At 40.5% G+C, this 25110-nt stretch overlaps 1 protein-coding gene across 1 annotated transcript in view; it reads right to left on the bottom strand.

Annotated features, from left to right (window-relative positions):
* Nucleotides 1-23443, bottom strand: part of LOC149185397 (RNA polymerase II transcriptional coactivator KELP-like) — a 92311-nt gene extending 68868 nt beyond the window's left edge. The window contains exon 1 of the mRNA XM_089417920.1: nucleotides 22730-23443. Coding sequence (XP_089274046.1) covers nucleotides 22730-23182 — 453 coding nt within the window. The 5' untranslated portion in view covers nucleotides 23183-23443. The remainder of the gene's footprint in view (nucleotides 1-22729) is intronic.
* Between the last annotated feature and the right edge of the window lie 1667 nt (nucleotides 23444-25110).

Raw genomic sequence — 25110 nt, forward strand, 5'->3', positions numbered from 1 at the left:
AGGTTAGGGTTTTATAAATTTGATTTCTCTTTATCCTTGACACTTTCTTCTGATACCAGAGTAGTGCATCATTCTTATTATGTTGTTTTGTTCATCATCAAGACAAATGCCAATAAGAAGATCACAATGCAAACAAGAAGACACCAGAAATAGGCTCCAAGTCGGGGGAAAACCCAAAGACACCTTATAGAATCAATTCAATGAAGACTTCCAAGACATTGACCCAAGACCAACCACACAAAAGATAAGCCAGCCAAGCCCTAACAAAATCTCTGCAAAATCAGATCTGAGAAAACCCTAGTCTCTTGCAGCAGACTCGCACGTGTGAGCTAGAGATGCCAAAGACAGAAATTCAGTTCCTCCTCTTCTTCGCTAGTTCTCCTAGAAATTTAGTTCCTCCATCTTGGTTCAGATCAAATCGGAAACTTGATGTGATTGTTTGTCCTTCTAATGAGCTCGAGCTTCTCTTTTATAGGCTTCTTGATGGGTAGATACATCTCTTCTAGGTCGACTTGAAGGGTTGGCCAAATTACATTTTAGCAGATTCTAGACTCTTCTTTACATAAAAATATTTTTCTTCCTTTTGATACAAGAACCCTCCAAGGGACTTTACATTATGACCTTTTACCTTTGACTTGACCTAATAAATCTTAAGCACACAATGGGTTTTGGACCTACAATGGGCAAGAAACCCATTAACAAATAAATAGTTTTCTTTATACATCCACTGATACAAGAATACAATTGGGACTTGGTGTCAACAACTATGACAACCAAACTGCCCAAACAGGATACACTGACCGTTTGGCTGATGTAGCGCGCTCTCTCAGCTCCTCTTGATTGTATCCTGAACACACTTGCCTGATCCTTTGGCTCTCGATCTGCAGCAACACCTCACAGACATTTCGCTCATGCAAAGGAGAAAGGAGATTTTTTGTTTTGCGTTGCCCAACAACTTTCTCTCTCTTTTGACCTACATTGACTTGGGTTGATTGCATGTTTTCATGTCTTCTACAACTAATTTGGTATTTGGGATGTTTGTTTTGAATATAAATGGAAAAAAATATAATATATATATATATATATATAGCAGACGCTTCGCTTCCTAGATTTTTGGAAAATGATGCTTCCGCGTCCCCGTTTCGTCCCCGCTTCCAAAAAACGTCCCCGCTTCGTGCAACATTGCTCCATGGGTCTCCAATGCTAAAAGTGGCCTCCTTTGCTCCAGTGTTGAGGGCTTCTCAAGCACAAGCAAACGTTCCTAGTCTCTCAATGTGAGACCATCCTCCTCTGGGCTCTGAATCAACTGTCATCCATCAATTGGTGGTAAGGCTAGCCTAGGGGCATGTTGGGTCCAACTGTGTCATCCAAAGGAATCATCAAATCTGAGACAAAGTCAACCAATGTCTAGGTGTTGAAGGTGCTCTAGGACATGTGCCATCCAATGCTGCTACTAGGGGCCCTAAGAGTCTCAACACTTCACCTGTTTGTGCCAGTATACTTCTTTGGAGGGTTTAAGTACCTCTAGAGTAGGTACCCAAGATGTGGACTATTAAACCACCTAACAAGAATAACATGGATTCTAGTGAAAGTAACCAATCATCGGGGACAATAATCATTAGTGCATCTAAGTGAACAAAACTTAAATGTTAAGGACAATTTAATATTTCAAACAACGATCCCTTCCAAAATCAGGACCCTAATCTCACAACGGTGTTTTCTCCCTAGGTAGGGATGGTTAAAGGTCAACCCTATTAGGTGTTTCCAGCCCTAGAGGGGAAGTAACATTTCCTTGGTCCACCCTTCAATTAATAGAGGTTGGTGAATAATATGGTGGCAACGAAGGGGGTAAGATTTCATGGCCAAGTGTCATGGTCAAAGGGGCCAGTTGATGGGGGTTTCTATATCTTGAGTGTATAGAAGTGGGGAGTAAGCATTCGTGGATGCATGAGTTACCAACTCAACCTTTGTTTCTCCTCCCCTCTTGTGTGCCTTTTACTTCTTGGTTTTTACTTGTATTATTACTTATAGCTCAAGGATTATAGCTTGCTTTGTATGATGTAGCAATTGTATTACCCCCTTAAGATGAATCGGTTTATCGCTCATCAGGGTTGGGGCATGCAATGGTTCCTTCTTTTGGTGTAATGTAGAAATATGTGCTTAAGAACCAAGTGATGGTCATATGAGTGAAGTAGAACTCATGCTAGGCTTTTGCCCACATGCTAATCTTTATGCCCCTAGACAACTTTTGCATTTTTATTTTTCTTTCGTTGTGTCCATGATTTGCTCTTTTTGTTTCTTTTAGTTGCATTAGCCTCTTAGGGCAAAGTTTCTTAGGCCTACCCAAGCTATGTGAACATATGAGTGTTAAATCCCCAAGAACCAATGGCAAGTTGAACTTGAAGAATGGAGGTCAAATATGGGTTTGCAATGTAAGATGGAAGGTGTTAATTATGAGATATGTGAAGATGGGGGCAACGCTATCAAAATTTGGGCTTCCCAAGTAATTCCCCCCCAAAGGACCTTAACGAAGGTCCCATTAGACTAGGATCAAGATTAATCCCCTATTTAAGGTGAGAGAACAAGATCATGGTCAAAGTCTATCAATCTTCTAGATCGCCCCATAATCCATACTAAATGCCCAAAAACAAACAAGTATGACCACCCGATTGCAAAATGATCAAAGTACCATTTGAATGGCAACCACCTTTGTCCATATTTTAATGTCAAATGCGTAAGAAGCAAATGTTTGATGCAGATATATGGCATATCTTTAGCTAATGGTGGCTAGCAAGCGCTACTGACTATCTGGTTGACTAGTTGGCTGTCAAATCTAGGAGAAAAGTTTTGTCCTATGGGGTTACCCATTTTGGTGGGTAACATCCGGCTCCAACTCGAGGACATGAGCTCACCATAGAGTGCATGATCCAATAGCTCAAACAGGAAATTCATGAGAATTCCAACAATCCCAAAGCTCATATACATGTAACCTACACATTCCAATCAACTTGTGTGGGAGCATGTGCACTAGGAGTAGGGTATCACCCATGTTTTATATGAAGAAATGAATCCATGCAAAAAATGAAATCTATGCTAAACGCAATCTACATTATAAAACATAATATAAAATGAAAGATTTTATGATGCTCACATAATGCAGCCAACATATCATCAGACCAACATCATGCCCCTTACCATTATGATTAATCATGGAATAGAACAAACAAGCATCATAATCATCTATATCATAGTGCTCACATATTGAACAACATTGGGGAGAGGTGGGAAAATAAAATGACCATGAATCATGAAGAAGAGTCACGGGTGAAAAAAGAGAAAAGATGAATCAGGGCTCCACCACTGGATCCTCTCATATAGCCAGAAAATCGAGTAATCAATGATCAAGCTCAAGAATTTTCGCTCAAAAGCTATCTCGGACATACAATTGCCATCAATGTCCTTAGGGACATGTTGTGAGTACACTGATGAGGGAGATGGTTGGTTGACAAGATGTCAACAACCAAGCTACACGTCAAAACAATCAAATTCAAAGGGTCAATCAATGTTGGTTCATCATGTTCAAAATTTATGTGACCCAAATGCGACTAAGGGGCAACAACAAGATCTAAGGATGGCTCAAATACATCAAAAATCATATCTTCTTGATTATATGAAGCGCAAGGGAGGACAAGGTCATTGTTAACATCTTCACTAGTATCGTAAATCAAATACTTGTCAAACTGATATCCCACTTCCCTTCTTCGATGTACAAAAGATCACTAATGTTAACTTCCAGGTAATTTAAGGGATCACCCTTTTCAAGGTCTTTGTAAAGTGCATCATCAAACTTCACATCCATGGAAAGGGTGGAGTTTTCCCCAACTCCACTGCCAAGGCATCATCTTCATCATGATCCTCATCGTGCTTCCTCCCTGGATCATCTTCAAGGTCACTTTCAATGTGCTCATCTTGATGATCCAGAAAGGACTATTCCCTTTGCTTATGGCTTTCTTCTTCCTCACAACCCTGACTTCTTTCATCAATAGAGTGACCGAGATGATCAGGGGTGATGTTTTCTATTGGATAGCAATGATCTTCAACCTCTTCAGCATAATTGAGGAGGCCCTCCTTTTGGAAAGCCACGATCAAGTCTTGAAGGACAACTTCAAAATGACACATTGATCCTCAATACTTAAGAAATTGTTCAATGAATACCTTAATGAACATCTAAGCCAATCTTTTTGATCCCCTAAAGAAATTAATGACAAACCTTATGACATCATCCTCATGAACCATGTTGAACTCTAAAGTATTCTTGATAAAACTGGCAACATGATCCACAATTGAGAAGGATCACCATCAAATTTTGGGACATTTGTCATAGCACTTGTATCCCATCAATTTGGATATCCAGAATATCCTTGATATCCAAATCAAGGTACATTTCATGTAGATGCAGTTGTTGCCTTGAGTCTTGCATGGCAAGCAAATGGGGAGTCGACAAGGCAAATTCAAAATGCCTTACAAGATGCTTGCTTCACCCTACAAGCATTGAAACTTTGAAGATCAATGAAGAAGTATGTCTTTGGATATCGAATGAAGTCGTCAGACGAGTAGATTTATTGTTTTTAATGGGATAAGCTCAATTAAGGAAATGAAGCTCAGACTTCAGATAATGAGGTTGGACTTAAATCCTCCCTGATAACGATGCTAAAAATGTTGCCCCGAAATCTAGCAAGCCTCATAAGGGGTGATAGACCTACAAGGCACAAACTAAACTAAGGGACAACAATGAGCTGTGGTCTAATGTCACCAGAGCCACTACCCCCTACTCTTTTGTGGATTCCCACCACAAGCAATGCTTCCCGATATAGATAGGTCACTAAAGGATATATCAAATTCAAGGATCAAGTTGACAAGAGAGGCTAATAGAGGATAACTCTTTCTACGAACATGGCTCAACAAGTGAAATCCTCTAATAAGGCCTATTTAGGGCACAAATGATTTAGGGCTTGAGAGATACCAAGACAGATGGATTAACCTAGAATCAAAGGCTAGTAATAGGTTTCCAAACAATGAATATCCGCAATCAAATGGAACAAGAAACCTTCAATAAGACCACAAGTTGAAGCCTAGGGAAAACTAGGGTTTTCCTAGGGCTAAATCTACCTAGGCCAAGAGAATTCGGCCTCGAAATGGATAAATTGGCCATTAAAAGGAGGTGAATTTGAGGCAACCAACACTCCTTCCAATGTTGAATCTTCCATAAGCCAAAATTTCCACACTAGGTCAATTCGTGCCCTAGCCCTAACTAGCGACTTGATATTAAGAGTGTCAAAAATTAGAACAGGGGAGAAAAATAGGTTTATGGTAAAATTTGTGTGATCAATCAAGTGACATGGCCAGTGCCTAGTCCTTGGGACGATGGAGCTTGTGGGAGTGAAACATTTGCTAAGTCATGGTAGCCAGTAATGGAATTTCGAAGCCCAAGCTCAAAACCCTAACTATTACTTTTGTGAGGGATCAAATTCACTTGGAAGAGCCAGTTTAAAGATACAATAAGTTGATTGCCAATAACATTCTATACATGAGTATTGCATACAATGTCATTATATAGATTCTATACATTAATTTCCAATAATAACTAGCACAATAGAAATCCTAGATAACAAATCCTTCGATACATTCGACACAGAAAATTAAATTTATCAAATCTAAGGATTACATGATAAAAAGCATGTATAATCCTTTAATGATCCAAAGTAACATCTCAAATGCCAAAATACACCATAGTCACTTCTCCACAAGAATTCTGAAAGGTTGAAAATCTCCAAGAGGGAAGAAATAGTCACAAGTGACGATGATCTAACACAATGAGCCTCTCCTCTATTTATATGAGGAGGAGGACTAATAATTAGCCTAATAAAAGCCCCTATAATAAGTTTGATGCTAAAACATGCTTGGGTTACAAGCCAACCCACTAACTTTATCAAATATGCCCTAATTAGCCCACATGTGTGAGTCGTAAGATCTTTAGGACTGATGTCATCCAATGTATGAACTCCAAATGCCATGCCCGGGGTTGATGAAGTGTCAAGGATGGTGTAGAAGCATGTCAAGTCCATGATTTATGGGTTGGCCCTGAAATTCACCTCATGACCCAACTTGGGCACCACAAAGTGGTCTCCATGGGTCTCCAATTGCTAAAAGTGGACTCCTCTGCTTAAGTGTTGAGAGTTTCTAAGGTGCAACAAGCCTTCCCTAATCTCTCAATGTGAGACCATCCTCCTCTGGGCTCTAAATCAACTATCATCCATCAATATGTGTCAAGGTTAGCTTGGAGGCATGCTAGGTCCAATTGTGTCATCGAAAAGAATCATCAAATCTGGGACAAAGTCAACCAATGTCCTAGTGTTGGAGGTGTTATGTGACATGTGTCATCTAATGTTGTTGCTAGGGGCCCAAGAGTCTCAATGCTTCGCCTGTTTGCGCCAACATACTTCTCTGGAGGGCTTTGGTACCTACAGAGTAGGTTCCCAAGCCATGGGTTGTTGAACAACCTGACAAGAACAACATGGATTCTAGTGAAAGCAACCAGTCATCGGGGACAACGATCATTAGTGCATCTAAGTGATCCAAACTTGATTGCTAAGGGAAATTTAATATTTCAAACAAGGATCCCCTTCCACAATCAAGACCCTTATCTCGCAATGGTGTTTTCTCACTAGGGAGGGGTGGCTAAAGGTCAACCCTATTAGGTGTTTCTAACCCTTATGAGGAAGTAACATTTACCAACACCCTAATAAGTGTTGGTGAATAATATGACGATAATGGAGGGGGTAAGACTTCATGGCCAAGTGTGATGGTCAAAGGGACCAGCTGATGGGGGTGCCCACATCCTGAGTGTATAGATGTGAGGAGGGAGCATTCGTGGATGCATGAGTTACCAGCTCCGCCTTTGTATTTCCACCCCTCTTGTGCACCTTTTACTTCTTCTCAGTTTTTCTTTGTATTACTGCTTATAGCTTAAGGGTTAGAGCTTGATTTATATGATGTAGAAGTTGTATTACCCTTCTAACATGAATCAGTTTATCTCTCATAGAGGTTGGGGCATGCAATGGTTCCTTCTTTTGATGTAATGGAGTAACATGTGCTTAGGAACCCAGTGATGGTCATATAAGCGAAGTAGAGCTAATGCTAAGCTTTTGCCCATGTACTAATCTTTATGTCCTTAGCCATCTTTTTCATTTTGATTTTTCTTTTTTTGTGGCCATGATTTTCTCTTTTTGTTTCTTTTAGCTACATTAACCTCCCAGAGCAAAGTTTCAAGGCCCTACCCAAGGTATGTGAAAATATGTGTGCTAAATCTCCAAGAACCAATGGCAAGTTGACCCCGAATAATGAAGGTGTGATATGGACTTGTAATGTAAGATGAAAGATGTTAGTTACAAGTTATGGTAAGATGGAACAACGTTATCACAATCAAGGCTTCCCAAGTAGTGCCCCTCCTATACCCAAAGGGCCTCAAGGGAGGTCCTACTAGACTAGGATCAAAGATTAACCTCCCATTTAAGGTGAGAGAACAAGATCAAGATCAAAATCTAAAAATCTTCCAGATCACCCCATAAGCCATACGAAATGCCGAAAAACAAACAAATATAAGCACCCCATTGGAAAATTATCAAAGTACCATTTGAATGGCTTCCCACATTCATCCATATGTTCATGTTGGATGGGAGAAGCAAATGGCTGATGCAAGTGGCAGAGATATATGGCATATCATCATATAATGGTGGCTGGCAAGCACTGTTGGTTATCTGGCTAACTAGTTGGATGTCAAATATAGCAGAAAATTTTTATGTTATTGGGTTACCCATTTTGGTGGGTAAGAGTGTCGATTACATGCATTTAAATGTTTATACAATCATCCCTTGTATTCATGACATGCTATGGTGTTTTCAATAAAATTTCAATCTCTAGATGAAGTTCCTCAGTGTAGCTTAAAGTTTGAGCATCGTCTAGATACATTTAGTTGATATAGATGCAACATAGCATGAGAATATTGAAGCAACATCAAGAGGTGGGGACCTCCCAATGACACAAAGAAGATGGGTGGTTAACATTTATTTGGTTCGGAACTTGCGTGGTTGATATTTATCTACAATATCTCCCACATTATTTGAAGGGAGATATTGCTTTCTAATTTGGGTTTACAACAATAGTCAGTTCTCTAGAACTTCTCTCCAAATGAGTTTGTGCTACTCTTTTGGAATTTTCACTTGAATTTGATGTTGTACACATTGGCAACATGGATGTGCATAACCATCAGGTAGAACACAATCAAACAAAGTTTCATATGTTGTAGAAAATCCACGAAATTTTGATCTACTAATATGAATAATCTAAAAACAATTTTCTTTTCATATAATCACAAAATTTCTTTACTAGATGCAGCAGAATAGGAATAAAAATAAAAGCACAATAAAACACAATCTTTCATGGGAACTCAAATTGGGAAAACCCTCGCTTGCTTGAGAATATTATTGAAGAAGAATAAGCTACAAATCTCCTACAAATAACCATGTTTCAATAGAGAATACAAATTGATCTCTCATCCTTGAACTAGGCTTGAAACAACCTTGCAAGAATGTTGATATGCTTCCCTAAACCAACCCACACCAAAGCCTAAAATCCTTGCGTGTTCCTTAGGAAATAAGCCCCTATTTCCTCCCTATTTCCTAGCGCATTCAAACTCCTAAAGAATAGGAATTTATCCTACTTTCGTGCACACTTTCAAGGGAAAAACTCCTCCAATAATTCACACAAGAAAAGGCTTCTTGGCTCGTTCCTCTCACGAGCTCACAAACTCATGCTCAAGAATGATTACAAAGTGTGTCTTCGATCTCCTTATAAGCACTTTGAATAGGCTATTGTTAGTAAGTTATCTGTTTGGAAAGTCGAACTAGTCGTTTTCTAGTTAACAATAGTTAATACAACTTGTTAACCAGGCCCTCCTAAAATTTAGGAGGCTAACTCCACAACTTCTTCTAGTTCCCAAACCAACTCACACTAGAAGAAAAATAACTCAGTCTTCCACAAACTTGCACTAGTCAAACTACTTCTTGAACTCATCCACATCACTAAAACTCGTACATGACTAAGGAGGACACAAATTTGATTCCTTGAATTAAGGCACAAATTAAGGAATCCATTCTTTCGCTACTTTTCAACACTCCCTCTTAGCGAGGAAGGGATTTTGTACAACTCCCAACTTATCTCTATGATGAAAAGAATTGCTTCTTGCCAATGCCTTGATATGTCTAGTGTCTACTCCCCTGCTGGAATGATCGGTAGCTTCATTATCCCCTTCCGCACGCAATCCCTAAGATGGTGATACCGGATCTGAATATGCTTTGAGCGATCATGAAACATTAGGTTCTGAAAGAGTTTAATGCAACTTTGATTATCACAGTGTATCATGATAGGCTCCATACTCTATCTAAAAAGTCCCACAAACAACTTCCTCATCCAAATATCCTCACAAGTTGCTTGACTAACAGCCATGTACTCGGCCTTTGTTGAACTAAGTGTAACTAATATTTGTTTCCTATTGTACTAATAAAGTTAGAAATAGTTGTTGACTCAATGCTGAAGATGCCACCTAAAGTGTTCTTCCTGTTTACGGAGCTCCCTACCCAATCTGCATCTGTGAAGCCCTCAAGCCTCACTCCATCAACCGGTTTGTACCACAATCCATAGTTTGTTGTGCCTCTAAGATATCTCAACACATGCTTTGCAGCAACCCAATGCACTCGAGTCGGTACCAACATAAACTGACTCAGCTGGTTGACTGAAAAACAAATATCAAGTCGTGTTAACCAAGTACATCAACGACCCAATGAGTTGTTTGTATACTGTAGGATCCACTCGTTCTCCTCTAGCATCCACCTTCTTCCAATTTGTGACTAGAGGCGTGCCCATGGGCCTGCAATCCTGAATATGAAATCTCTGGAAAATCCCAGTAGTGTACTTGCCCTATCCCACAAAGATCTCACCATTACCCTTCCAAACCTCCAAGCCAAGGGAATAGTGCATAAGCCCCATATTCTTCATCTCAAACTCCCTTGCAAGGTCCTCCTTGCAACCTTGGATCAAGCTCTTATCTCCAATCAGTATAACGTTGTTGACATGGAGAACTAGAATGAACGGAAGCTCTCCAACCATGATGTAGTATAGGTTGGCATCTGCCTCACTCTTAGTGAAGGCCAATCCTCGAAGGTAGGTGCCAATCTGAGTGTACCATGCTCTCGGAGCTTACTTAAGCCCATAAAGAGCTCTCTTTATCCTGCACACGTGTGTCTCTGTTGAACTCCTCAAACCCCTCTAATTGCTCTTTATAGATCTCCCCCTCAACAACTCCATTGAGGAAGGTTGCCTTCACGTTTATTTGGTGGATCTTCCACCCCATCTGTGTTGCAAATGCCAAAACAGTCTTGATGTGTTAAGTTTAGGTATGTTCTATGCTAGAGCAATTTATTTAATTTCTTTTCCATATTAGCAATCACATTAGCATAAAGTAAACTGCAGATAGAACATAAATATAAATCACAGAAGACAAGCCAAGACAAGAGGACACAAGATGGCGCAAACCAGGGACAAACCCCACAATGTGTGGGGAAACCCTTGATCAATTCTTCTTTTATGTTCTTCAAAGTTCAGCAGAGAAGGAGAGAGAGAGAGATAGTACAATTACAACAGAAGTCAACACTTGACTTATCTAGATCATTTCGTATAACGATGAGATCAGTTGAAGACATTCTGCTTCAACTGATTCTCAAGGTGACGGCTTCACCTATCGTAGTGCTACATCTTGGTCCACTTGCTGCACCACTGCATATGCTGCACTAATCATGATTATCATCATGCTGCCCTTCATGTTCATTGATCATGCTGTTGTCCATGCTCCATGTCATCATGCACCTATGCTACCCATCATGCTCATAACTCATGTTGTTAAGACTATGTCCTTTCACTAGTCTGCCAGAGATCTCTTAACCATCATCAAAACCTATTTCGATATCAGAGTTATGACAGGACTTCTAACATAATCTTTGTTGAGCCAAGAGAATAGATCTTCCACAGTTGTTCATTGTGTTAAGGCTGCTACAGGGATGCATCAATCAAGATCACCATCAAACCAAGACTGAGATTGTAGGATGCTAATGTTATTCCTTTGAAAAGAATAGAGACATCCTTTATGCCATGGTTGTCCACCCATCCATGGTTCTTTCAATTCCATCCACACGAGATAAAGGTTGACTGCACCTAATAATCATTCAAGGTGCACTCGATGCCTTTAGACCCCAAGGTGCCCTAATACAATTACGAATCTGTTTCTTTTACATATGCAAGAATTCCAGAGAGAAGATGTAGGGTCTATTCCTTCCTTGCGGATCCTTGCACCTGCACTGAAAAATTCAGAGATAAGAACCTGAGATCTGTTCCTCCCTTTATGCGAGGTATGTCCCTCCTGTATAGCGTACACCTGCACCTAACATTCATGCGGAATTTCAGAGAGGAATGCAAGTTCTTCTTATCTTCTTTGACTGTGTAAACATGGCTCCTTTTACTGTGGATTGACCTATGCATCAATTTGAACAGCATATAATTATTTCCATGATCTGCGTGTAAATATCTCCATGAACAGTGTGTAAATATCTCTATGAACAGCGTGTTAATACTTCTATGATCAGCGTGTTAATATCTGTGTAATCCACCTGCGTGTATTACTGTGCGTATTCCAACCATGCACGGCGTATACATGTACCCAAGATTCACGTGGATTCTATTTCTTCTTTGACTGTGAGAACAATTGTGATTCTAATGCCTGCGGCTTTACTTCATGTTGCGGCCAACTGTGCTTCACGTGGCTACCATGACTGCGTCTTCATGCCTTAATACATGACTGCGACTTCATACCATGCCAGCAGTTTCATTTGTTGCGTGACATGTCTTCTTGCTGCGTATTAGGATATCTTGCTGCATTGTATCATAGCCTATGTATAGATGTTTCCATAGACACGAATTAGGGCATCACTTTGAGGGCAACACATTGACTGTGATTAGGGCTTTATCTGCAGCCAGGGCTTCTTCTAGGCCAGCATATTTTTTTTGTTCTCTCCTTCTCCAAAAACCCAAGACGTGGAGAGGAGATCACCTCAAGAATGTGTGTCCAAATGACATCAAATCCTCATCTATTTATACTAAAAACGTAGAGGTTGAATAGACACATCGGTTGGGCTTCTAGAGCCTACATAAGAGCTGGTCGGCTTGATAACAATTACATAAACAAAATAAATTCATGTCTCCATAAATACTTATCGGAATCAGATGATCTTTGGATCAATTCTACACCTCTCGACGAAGGGATCCAATAAAAATATCAACTTCCATAAATAAGCTAACCCACATGGAGTTTGGCCCTAGTTTCCAATTTAATACTCCCTCTCAACTAGGGAGTACTCCATCCGTTGACCCATAAGTCCGACTGTACTATCTCTGCCATCAGTGCCCTGCACTGCTCTGCCCAGCTCTGCTCGGCTCTGCTTCCTCTGCTCAACTCTGCTGGCTCTGCTCAGCGCTGTTGGTTCTGCTCTGCTCTGCTCAGCTTTGCTAGCTCTGCTCAACTTTGCTAGTTCTGGCTCTACTCTGCTCTGCTCAGCTCTGCTGGCTCTGGCTCTACTCAACTTAGCTCTGCTGAACTATGAAGAAGAAGAATTGATCGAGAATGTCTCATACCATTCTCTACTGACCCGAAGTCAGTCTCAGAGTGCGTACCACTAGTCCCAGACTAGTCTCAACCGACCCAAAGTCAGCTTCATAGTAAGTACCACTCCTACCACTGGTCCCAGACCAGTATCGCAGTCTCAGAAAGTGTACCACTGGTCCCAGACCAGTCTCAACTGACCCGAAGTCGGCGTCATAGTATGTACCACTCCCACTGATCCCAAACTAGTACTGCACTAACACGAAGTCAGTGTCAGAGTATGTACCACTGGTCCCAGACCAGTGTCAACCGACCCGAAGTCAGTGTCATAGTATGGTACAACTCCTACCACTGGTCCCAGACCAGTATCGCAATCTCAGAGAGTGTACCACTAGTCCCAGACCAGTCTCAACCGACCCGAAGTCAGCGTCATAGTATGTACCACTCTCACTGGTCCCAGACCAGTACTGCACTGACACGAAGTCAGTCTCAGAGTATGTACCACTGGTCCCAGACCAGTCTCGACCGACCCAAAGTCAGTGTCATAGTATGGTACAACTCCTGCCACTGGTCCAGGACCAGTAACATTGATCCCAGATCAATGGAGGTCATCCTAGCGTAGGGAGTACGGTAGATACAACTATGCGTCCATCAATACTACTATGGTCCCTAACTTCATTTCCCTACTCATTGATCAGATGAGAGGTACTTCCCATGAGTCCCAGACTGCATGGGTAGGATGCCTCGACAGGAGAACTAATCAATCTTGTCCTCACAAGAGAACACATCAATCCTACTACAATCGCCATGGAGAACACATTAATCCAAGCCTCACAAGAGAACACATCAATCTTGCTATAATCGCCATGGAGAACACATCAATCCAAGCCTCACAAGAAAACACATCAATCTTGCTACACAGGAGAGCGAATCATCTTGTTCCACAAGAGAGCGAATCATCTTGTCCCACAAGAGAGCAAATCATCTTGTTCCAGTGTGCACCACCAAGGGAGGGTGAGTCAACCTGTGGTCGTATGTTGCTCCAGTACAAATCGCAAGCCCCCTAGAGCTCCCAGAGCTCAATGTATGCAACATGCAGGACCCTTTTACAAAGGTCTCTCGACGACTCCAAGTTGTTCAGGAAAATCATAAATTTGATCTTTCCCCCCGGGGCTTTAGCAACCAGTACATCATCTCAGTGCGATGGAGCCTCCTTGCTCATCGACTTACCATATCCTAGATAAGGTAGTATCTGATGTCTATCAACTGGAGCAATTGTTGAATACGGGATTCCTCAATAATCGAATCCCACCTCTGGTTGTTACAGAGAATCACAGTGGTATGTGATCAAAACAGCTCACTGAAGAGCTTCCCCAACCAGGTAGCTTCATACGAGATCATACTCGTAGATATGTATCCAGTCTCGGCGGTGCTTATGGCAACTAACTTCTGCTTCCTGCTCATCCATTATATCGAAGCAGAATCCAAAGAGAAACAACACTAAGAAGTGCTCCAGTGATCCTCCACACTACCTGCCTAATCAACATTCGAATAATCATGCAATTTCATATTTTCGGCAGTGTATCTCAATCCATGAGAGATTGTGTCCTGAAGACATCTCAGAAGATTCATGGCACCAATCCAGTGAGGCTCAACCAAATATGAGCTCACCATGCTAACTGCAAAACATATGTCCGGACGGAAGTTCACCAAGAACATCAACGTGATTGAGTTTATGAAACTCAGAGGCATTTCCCAAATCTGGTCCGACATCACTACCATATAGCTTCTAAAAGTTAATATCCTTGAGGTAGTCACAGGCTTGCAGTTTATCATTCCACATACGGAATCCAACTCCCTCTGTCTCCTACAAATGAGACGGTCTGCACCTGTCAGACATGGGTGCCGGTATGAGAGGTCTATCATCCACAACCTTCGAGAAATAGTTTGGATCGATTTCACTCCTAGTGAATCTCAGCTTCATCAGACAGCTATCAATCCTCTCATACCACGCTCGGGGTGTTTTGCTTCAAACCATAGAGGGCTTTCTTCCACCTGTATACATGAGATTCCTGTCCATGAATCCTGTGGACCTGCTACATGAGGAGGAATGGTCCCCTTGTAAGATTTTCCTTCGGTACATCTCAGACATGTACCTTCATGCTCTTTTTGAATTCAGGCATCTCTGTCACCATCTGACTCACAGACCTCTGGTGTTGTGTCAATGGACATGGTCCCCAGTGGACTTCCTGCAACTTGATACAACCCTGAACTCAAAAACATCTTCGAAAATTCAATTTTCAAACACGTACCTTTCCATCAACGAATGTCACCTTTGAACCTTCGACTTCCATTACAAGGGTTCCTTGCCTCCTTGAAGAGTCGGTCGTGTCTTTGATGACTTGCATCTCTGTCATTCGGACACTCCTTCGCATAAGGGCCGAACTCAAAACCAAGACATCTACCTTTCCTTCCACCCTTAAATCCGAACTTCTCAATGAAGTGATCTTTAGGTATGCCATCAGAAGTTCTGTTGCGCCATTCTGATAATATGCTCTGCTTCGACTTCATCCTAAGTGGATTGTGAAGAACCCATTGATCCTTTTGTCTTGTCCCAACTGTCTTTGGTGATTGCTCTTTCACTCTTGCTTGGGCATTGTCCTCACCTCAGCTCTGATACCATGTTAAGTTTAGGTATGTTCTATGCTAGAGCAATTTATTTAATTTCTTTTGCATATTAGTAATCACATAAGCATAAAGTAAACTGCAGATAAAACATAAATATAAATCGCAAAAGACAAGCCAAGACAAGAGGACACAAGATGTGGCGCAAGCCAGGGACAAACCCCACAATGTGTGGGGAAACCCTTGATCAATTCTTCTTTTATGTTCTTCAAAATTCAGCAGAGAAGGAGAGAGAGAGAGAGATAGTACAATTACAACAGAAGTCAACACTTGACTTATCTAGATCATTTCATATAACGATGAGATCAGTTGAAGACATTCTGCTTCAACTGATTCTCAAGGTGACGGCTTCACCTATCGTAGTGCTGCATCTTGGTCCACTTGCTGCACCACTGCATATGCTGCACTAATCATGATTATCATCATGCTGCCCTTCATGTTCATTGATCATGTTGTTGTCCATGCTCCATGTCATCATGCACCTATGCTGCCCATCATGCTCATAACTCATGTTGTTGAGACTGTGTCCTTTCACTAGTCTGCCAGGGATCTCTTGACCATCATCAAAACCTATTTCGATATCAAAGTTATGACAGGACTTCTAACATAATCTTTGTTGAGCCGAGAGAATAGATCTTCCACAGTTGTTCATTGTGTTAGGGCTGCTACAGGGATGCATCAATCAAGATCACCATCAAACCAAGACTGAGATTGTAGGATGCTAATGCTATTCCTTTGAAAAGAATAGAGACATATTTTATGCCATGGTTGTCCATCCATCCATGGTTCTTTCAATTCCATCTACACGAGATAAAGGTTGACTGCACCTAATAATCATTCAAGGTGCACTCGATGCCTTTAGACCCCAAGGTGCCCTAATACAATTACGAATCTGTTTCTTTTACATATGCAAGAATTCCAGAGAGAAGATGTAGGGTCGTTCCTTCCTTGCGGATCCCTGCACCTGTACTGAAAGATTCAGAGATAAGAACCTGAGATTTGTTCCTCCCTTTATGCGAGGTATGTCCCTCCTATATAGCGTACACCTGCACCTAACATTCATGCGGAATTTCAGAGAGGAATGCAAGTTCTTCTTATCTTCTTTGACTATGTAAACATGGCTCCTTTTACTGCGGATTGACCTGTGCATCAATTTGAACAACGTATAATTATTTCCATGATCTGCGTGTAAATATCTCCATTAACAGTGTGTAAATATCTCTATGAATAGCGTGTTAATACTTCTATGATCAGCGTGTTAATCTCTGTGTAATCCACCTGCGTGTATTACTGTGCGTATTCCAACCATGAATGGCGTATACCTGTACCCAAGATTCACGTGGATTCTGTTTCTTCTTTGACTGCGAGAACAATTGTGATTCTAATGCCTGCGGCTTCACTTCATGCTGCGGCCAACTGTGCTTCACGCGGCTACCATGACTGCGTCTTCATGCCTTAATACATGACTGCGACTTCATACCTTGACAGCAGTTTCATTTGCTGCGTGACATGTCTTCTTGCTGCGTATTAGGATATCTTGCTGCGTTGTATCATAGCCTGCGTATAGATGTTTCCATAGACACGAATTAGGGCATCACTTTGAGGGCAACACGTTGACTGTGATTAGGGCTTTATCTGCAGCTAGGGCTTCTTCTAGGCCAGCGTATTCTTTTTGGTTCTCTCCTTCTCCAAAAACCCAAGACGTGGAGAGGAGATCACCTCAAGAATGTGTGTCCAAATGACATCAAATCCTCATCTATTTATACTAAAAACGTAGAGGTTGAATAGACACGTCGGTTGGGCTTCTAGAGCCTACATAAGAGTTGGTCGGCTTGATAACAATTACATAAACAAAATAAATTCATATCTCCATAAATACTTATCGGAATCGGATGATCTTTGGATCAATCCCACACCTCTCGACGAGAGGGATCCAATAAAAATATCAGTTTCCATATATAAGTTGACCCACATGGAGTTTGGCCCTAGTTTCCAATTTAACATGATGGATGAACACTGTGCTACTGGGGTAAAAGTCTCCTCATAGCCTATGCCCTCAATCTGTGAGAAGCCCTTAACCACAAACCTGGCCTTGAACTTCTCCACACTCCCATCTGCTCCATGCTTCAACTTGTGCACCCATCTAGATCCAACTATTGATTCCCCCCCAAGTCGTGGAACAATTTCCCAGACATCATTCTTCATGATAAAAGAATATTCCTCCACCATGGCATCCTACCAAACCTGCTGAGAAGTTGCCTCCTCATAAGAAGAAGGCTCAGTGTCCACCAACTCTGTCATTAATGCCATATAACATGCGTACCTTTGTGGTTGTTTACTCTTCCTAAACATAGTGCTTGGAATCTCGACCTACTCCTGAGCCTCTTGAATCAACCTCTCGACCCACTTGGGCTTCTTACTGCCTGTGGTGGGTGGCTCTAGCTAATCTATCTACTATCGACCTAGTTTCTCCTCCTCATCCAACTACAAATCTCGTTGCGCTACCCTCTTGTCACTAGAATGTGATTGTGGTTGACTCTGAGGTGTTGCTTGTGACTCTTGTTTGGGAGAAAGTAGCTCCTCCTCAAGTACTGCAATTTTCTCACACTCTATGGAAACTCTCAGAGCCTAATCCTCCTGGAATCTCACATCCCAACTAAGATCTATCATCCTGAGTCCTGGAAGATACACCCTGTATGCTTGAGCTATCTCACTATATACCAGGAAAATTCCCCTTTTTGTTGTGGGATCCAACTTCTTCCTGCTATCCTTGGACACATGACTATAGACCTTTGTGCCAAAGATCCGGAAGTGTGAAACATCAAGCTTCTTGCCTATGAAAGCCTCCTCTGGTGTAACTCATCCAAGCACCATATGTGGACTCATGTTCTGCAAAAATACTACAATGTTGCATGCTTTTGCCCACAAGAACCTAAGTAGCTCCCGATCATGCAACATAGCCCTAGCTGCTCCAACCATACTCTTGTTCTTCCTCTCAACCACACCATTTTGTTGAGGGTTATGAGGTGCTATCAACTCTCTCCTAATACCTTCCTTTACATAAAACTCCTTGAAGGCATTGGAGATATATTCTCTACCATTGTCACTTCTCACTGCCTTGATTTTCTTCCTGATTTGCTTCTCTACCAAGGCCTTAAACTCCATGAACCTACCTAAGACCTCATCTTTCTTTTTCATAAAATAAATCCAAGTTTTCCAAGAAAAATCATCAATGAAAGTAACATAATACTTGTGCCTCATCAATGATGGAGAAGAAAAAGGCCCGCACACATCTAAATGCACCAGCTCCAAAATCCCTTTGGCTCTGCTATCCTGACCATGCAAAGAAGACTTTACATACTTGTCAAGCGTGCACCTCTTGCACACTCCATTCTTGTAAAGATTGTTTGTTGGTAATCCTATGGCAATCTACTGAAGAATCTTCAGCACCCCATGATGTAAGTGTCCCATGCGTCCGTACCAAAGTTCACCAACATCTGCACATCCTACCTTGTTGCTCAAGGCTTGCATTTGTCTCTACCTACAACTTGTAGAGATTCTTCACCCTCACACCTATCTGCTTCTTACATCCAAAAGCCAAGTGCTAGAGGTATGCCTTACCTCCGTTGAAGATGACATGATATCCTTTATCTAAGGATAGCTACTAAAAACAAGTTCTTCTTCAGCCCTAGAACATAGAGAACATCTTTGAGATGAAGAGCATTACCTAACTCCCTCTCAAAGCTGACAATACCAACTCTCGTGGTAGCGTACTTGCCATTATCTCCAAGCTCGATATTCGCCTACATATCCTTCTCATCCAGCTGCCTAAAATACTCTTGATTCCTAGTCATATGGAAAGAGGTTCCTAAATCAATGTACCACGTACTACTCCCTACTGAGCTTGCCATGCAAGCTATCAATGAGAAGTCCTTCTCAAACTGAGAGGCAAACACATCTACCACCGCTAATGCAACTAGATGCTCCTTATTTGACCCCTTCTTCTTCTGGTTAGGACACTTAGAAGCGTAGTATCCAAAAACATGGCAATGGAAGCATTTGATCTTACTTAGATTTGTCTTCATCTTGTCACCCTTTTGATTGTTCTCGCTCTTCCCTTTGCCTTAGATTCTCCTCCTTCTCAACCTTGAAACCCTTGCCATTGTTGCTACAAGTCTCAACTAATCTGAGACTTAGCTCCTCCTGAATGAAGTCACTCCATAGTCATTCCCAATCCGGCAACTTTTCTTGCCCAGTAATACTTTGAACGAAAGTATGCCAATCATTGGTAAACCCATTCAAAGCTACACGCACTACCTCTATGTCCATGGGTTGCTCTCCAACAACTTCTAGCTCATCACAGGCTTCTTGAATTCTGGTGAGATAGGCAATTACACACTCACCATTCCGCATCTTGATTGTCCTTAACTTCTCTTTAAGGACCATCTTCCAGATCTTGGAAGAATTCTAGTAGAGCTAGACTAAGGAATCCCACATTTCCTTAGTTGTATTTTTACCTGCAACATGAAGGACTACATGATCCCGAAATCCATCCAGAATCATCCTCTTAGTCTTGGCCATCTGCCTTTGGAAAAGCCTTAACTCATCTGGGTCTAAAGGTTCTACAACACCTTCAACCCAAATTCGTCCAACAAGAACAATATTTAGACCTTCCAAACACCAAAATTTGAGGATCCATCTAGTCTATCCTACTCTCTCAATCCTAATCTTGTGTGAGTTGTCATCTTTCAAACTTGAAGACTATGTGTTGATCGATTCTGGTTCACAGCTCTGATACCATGTAGAAAATCCACAAAATTCTGATCTGCTAATATGAGCAATCTAAAAACAATTTTTTTTCATATGATCACAAAATTTCTCTACTAGATACAGCGGAATAGGAACAGAAATAAAAGCACAATTCACACCATAGAACGACAACAATTTTCCTAGGGAACCCAATTGGGAAAACCCTCGGTTGCTTGAGAATATTATTGAAGAAGAATAAGCTACATATCTCTTAAAAATAACCATGTTTTAATAGAGAATACAAATTGATCTCTCGGCCTTGAACTAGGCTTGAAACAACCCTGCAAGAATGTTGATCTGCATCTCTCAACCAACCCACATTAAAGCCAAAAATCCTTGTGCATTCCTTAGGAAATAGACCCCTATTTCCTAGCACATTCAACCTCCTAAAGAATAGGAATTTATCATATTTTTGTGCGCACTTCCAAGGGAAAAACACCTCCAATAATTCGCACAAGAAAAGACTTCTTGGCTTGTTCCTCTCACAAGCTCACAAACTCCTACTCAAGAATGAATACAAAGTGTGCCTTCAATCTCCTTATAAGTACTTCAAATGGGCTATTGTTATCTCCAATAGGAGTAAATCCCAGTTCTTGATTGTAGGGTAGTGGACTAATTACACATAGGATGAGAAGTCAATTGAGCTTATCTTTCAAAGCTTTTTCTTGAGTCATTTTCAAATGCAACACCAAAATTACCCAAATTAGCTTTCTTCACTTTAAAAGGCTTGTATCTTACTTGCTTTGCATCCCCATTAGCAAACAACGACAAACACAAATGCATAGGTGAGTGGGTATACATCCAGAGTAGATGTGCCATCCAAGTTCCCAAAGTTGTATCATTCTCCAACATTGCTGGCTTTGGCAATGATAAACAAAAAAAAGGAAACAACAACACAAAAAGACCTAACAAGGTCAACCATTAACAATGGAAACATTGAAGGTCAAGGATTGACCTTCACGACAATGCCATGCACCAAATCTATAGCAAGAATGAAGATCACACCATCATGCTCATTTGAATGTTTACAAGAACGAAAGATAATGCATATGTCACTCTGAAAAAGAAGATTCACACCTATATTATTTGTCACTTGCAAACAAAATTTGCAGTGTTGAGGATCTTGCTTTTTCCAATATATTTTCTGGGATAATGTACACACATGCAATTAATAGTACATCATATTTGGACACAAAAGTGCTCCATATGTATGCACGCTAAAAACAAAATCACCTAAATTATTTGTAACTTCATAATAAAGTGTTCCTTGTATATTGGAATTTGGAGTGTAAACTTGTATGAAACATTTTCACAGCGTATAAGAAATGGACACAATTAAGAAGACAAGCATGCCTTCAACAATCCTTTCCGATCTGTGCAACAAGCACAGTTTCAACTTTTGTTCCTTTCAATTCCACAACCCTCTCAAAAAGCATTAGTAAAAAATGAAATGACTTCTTTTCAAGAACCGAAACATATCCGATATAACCCAACACCAAATAAATGCATCCCCTCCCTTTATGCAATGTATCCACACCTAATTCCCTTTACCAATCACTTTCCCTGCTTCAGGGGTATGCTAGTGGTATCTCTGTGAAAATGTTAGCAGTAACTGCTATTAAGTCAAAATTATTCAGTTTATTTCAAAATTACTTATTCAGTTTATTTCAAAATAATTTTATCTTCTAAGGTTTTGATAAATAATCTTGAAGAATAAGCGCAATCAACGTTTACTTAAACTGCATTCGACCATTTCAAAATGACTTGGCGCAAGAAATTCAACACATAAATTCCGGAAGCCTTGACCATTAATAAACTTTTTTGGACAGCCTTGTCCCTTCTTTTCTTATATTACTTGTGTGAAATTGTTAACGATAACTGCTACTAAATTAAAATCATCAATTTTATTTTCAAAATAATCTTTACTTCAGAAGTTTTGAAAAATGATCTTATCATCTTAATATAAGAGAACAATGGGAGCACATCGGTGTTTACTTCCATCGAATTCAGACATTTCTAAATGACTTCGCCGTCTAAATGCAGATAAACCCTAGAAACCCTAACTCTTAATAAGCAATTTTTTTTATTGTCAAGTCTCATTAGCTCTTTTGCACAGTTGGATAAGCTCATTAGCACGGTTGGACTTCAAGGGTTTCATTTTGTAAGGAGGTCAAGGTTTGATACACATAATAGTCAAAAAAGAGGTACAAAAAATGTCAGCCGATGTGTAACCCACAGGTGACTTTGACAGACGCACCTGGACCACAGTTTCTTACACAGCAGACTAGTCCCCCAAGTCACAGACACAGTCAAAATAGAAATAAAAAGGGATTTGTTTACAACATGCAAGAATACTACAGTCTGAAAGTATTGAGATCGAAAGTAGCCTATTTACAGCACTTAGGTGGGCGCATCTACTCCCCGAGACTCGTTTGACAGTAAACAATATTTTGTCAATCATTTACTTACCTTACAAATGATAATATCGCCATTGTCGTCGATGGTAGCCTCCTGCATCTCACCGGCTTGGGAAGCTTTCTTGGAAGCTTCTACCTTCTTCTTCTTGTTCTTCTTCTGCTTCTTCACAGGCGACTCCTCTTCCTCCTCCTCCTCTTCGGCTTCGGCTTCGGCTTCGGCTTCGGCTTTGGCTTCGGCTTCGGCCTCCACTTCGGCCTCCACTTTTTGTTCGGCTTCTTCGGCTTCTTCAGCGGCCTGCTCTTGCTCTTCTTCATCTTCCCTGGACTTGAGAAAATTTTCAACGATGTTCCTCACAAATTTCTTATACTGGGTTTCCGAAAGATTAATATTCAATTTCTCCCCGGCAAGTTTTCGGACTTTGTATTCGGTCATGTCAGCCATGTCTGCGTTCTCTAAAATACCCACCACCGTTTTCTCAATTTTCAATTGAATGTCGCGGTCCATGGCTCTCTGTGATTCACAGGAATCAGGGTTTGAAAGCTGTAGAGTTAAACTCGAAGCTTTAAACAGACTTATCGTCTAAATTCTTGTCAGCTGAAACGTCCCTGATAGTATATTTTTTACAGGAGTTTTGTTTATTATGTACTTCCCGGTTTATGGTGGAGAGCGCGGCAAATTGGCGCACAATTTAGTTTTCCATGGAAACATCGAGTCCATTTTATAGGCATCGTATATATCTATAGTAAATATTAAAACTGTATTTGCTAGTTTTTTTCTAAACAAGTTAGCCCTATAAGACCCACGACCGAGAAGTATGTGGCATTTGTAAAATTCTATTCTTTTACCAATTACAAGGGGGTAATTTTTGTAATTCTAAGTCGTGTGGTTTTTTTAAGTAATTATGATCAGTCAATCTGTGTTTGGTTGTCTTCACTATTGGTTTGATTCATAGGTTTTCTCATTGTGTGTGAATGAATGGGAATTTATCATGGTATTTATTACATAAAAAAATCAGAATTTATTTAAACATTGGTTGGTTTGACCGATAGGTTTTCTCATTGTGTGAGTGAATGGGGAATTTATCATGGTATTATTACACAAAAGTTATTCAGAATTTATTTAAACATCTTACAATCATTGTGTGAGTGAATGGGGAATTATCATGGTATTTATTACACAAAAGTTATTCAGAATTTATTTAAACATTTTACAATAGCACTAAAAGTTTGAAAATGTATAATGAATAATCAATTTTAATATAATATATAGGTAATGAGTAATTAGGTATGGATACAAGGTTTTGTAATGAGGGTTAGATTTTTTATTTTGTTGAAAGTGTGGCACTATAAAGTTGATTGGCCTGCAGCCTAGCTTTACTCAACCCCACAATCTATTCGTATTCTTCTAGCCACAAACATGTATGATGAATTTGTAGATTTCTCTGATGATCCGACTCTTGGAGTTGACATCTAGGCTTCTACTTGCACGCCTCACTTATGTCAATCTCTCGCATGTGTTGCATCATATCTCTCCCTATTGTCAAAGGTATGAGTTTCTCCTCGTTTCACTACAGCATCAGAGGACATTAATAATTTGCAGGTCTCGAGCGAAGGTTCACCTCAAATCATTATGCTTGGTGTTCCATCTAAGGCATATCCCACGTTAAGGCCCTCTCCAGGTCCCTCTCCCATCCTTCCTGGTGTTGTCTTATCCCCATGCTCTCTACTAAACATACCTTCTTTGGGTTCTCCATGAATGTTTTTCTATTATCCTTTTTTGGATTTTCTTGTAAGTAACCTACCTCCTAAACCGCCTTCTGAATTTCTAAACAACATTCTTACTCTATAAATGCTTGCCGGAGATGGTTTACAACCTAGGTCTACTCAAAAACCTATCCCTTTGGCCAATCCTCCTCGTAACCAAAGTGAAAAATGCATTATTAACACAAGGTAGAGGAGCCTGCGTTAGTACTTCAGAAGGAAATTTGACTAATGATATTCACAAGATGGGGAAATCTATTGTGGTAGGTTGTTTCACCAATAAATGAATGTTGATTGCAATTCTCAAGCAATTGACTAAGCAGAACTTTCATCAATTGTTGGGTTATACCACAAGATGTACGTATAAATTATGGTGAAGAATTGCAACTACTCATGAAATTTTAATCTGAATCACAAGACATAATCCTACTCTGTTGCTCTGCGGAATTCAATTCACAATTTAGAACTTCAATCACAAACATGCAATGAGAAATAACACACATGCACACAATATTTTTTTCCAGGGGAATGAAATCTACTAAAAACCCCCTTGTTTGCTTGCATTGATATGATGAATAAAGATGTATTATAATTGCTTGCTCAATCCAAGCTAAACCTGGAAGTGAATAACCTATCTCTCTACTCACTAAGAAGCTCTGACCCAGACTTAGT

Source organism: Pinus tabuliformis, chromosome 3_2 (genome assembly GCF_031772625.1).
Source record: "Pinus tabuliformis cultivar Carrire ecotype Pingquan chromosome 3_2, CPIR1, whole genome shotgun sequence".
Classification (NCBI taxonomy): Eukaryota; Viridiplantae; Streptophyta; class Pinopsida; order Pinales; family Pinaceae; genus Pinus; species Pinus tabuliformis.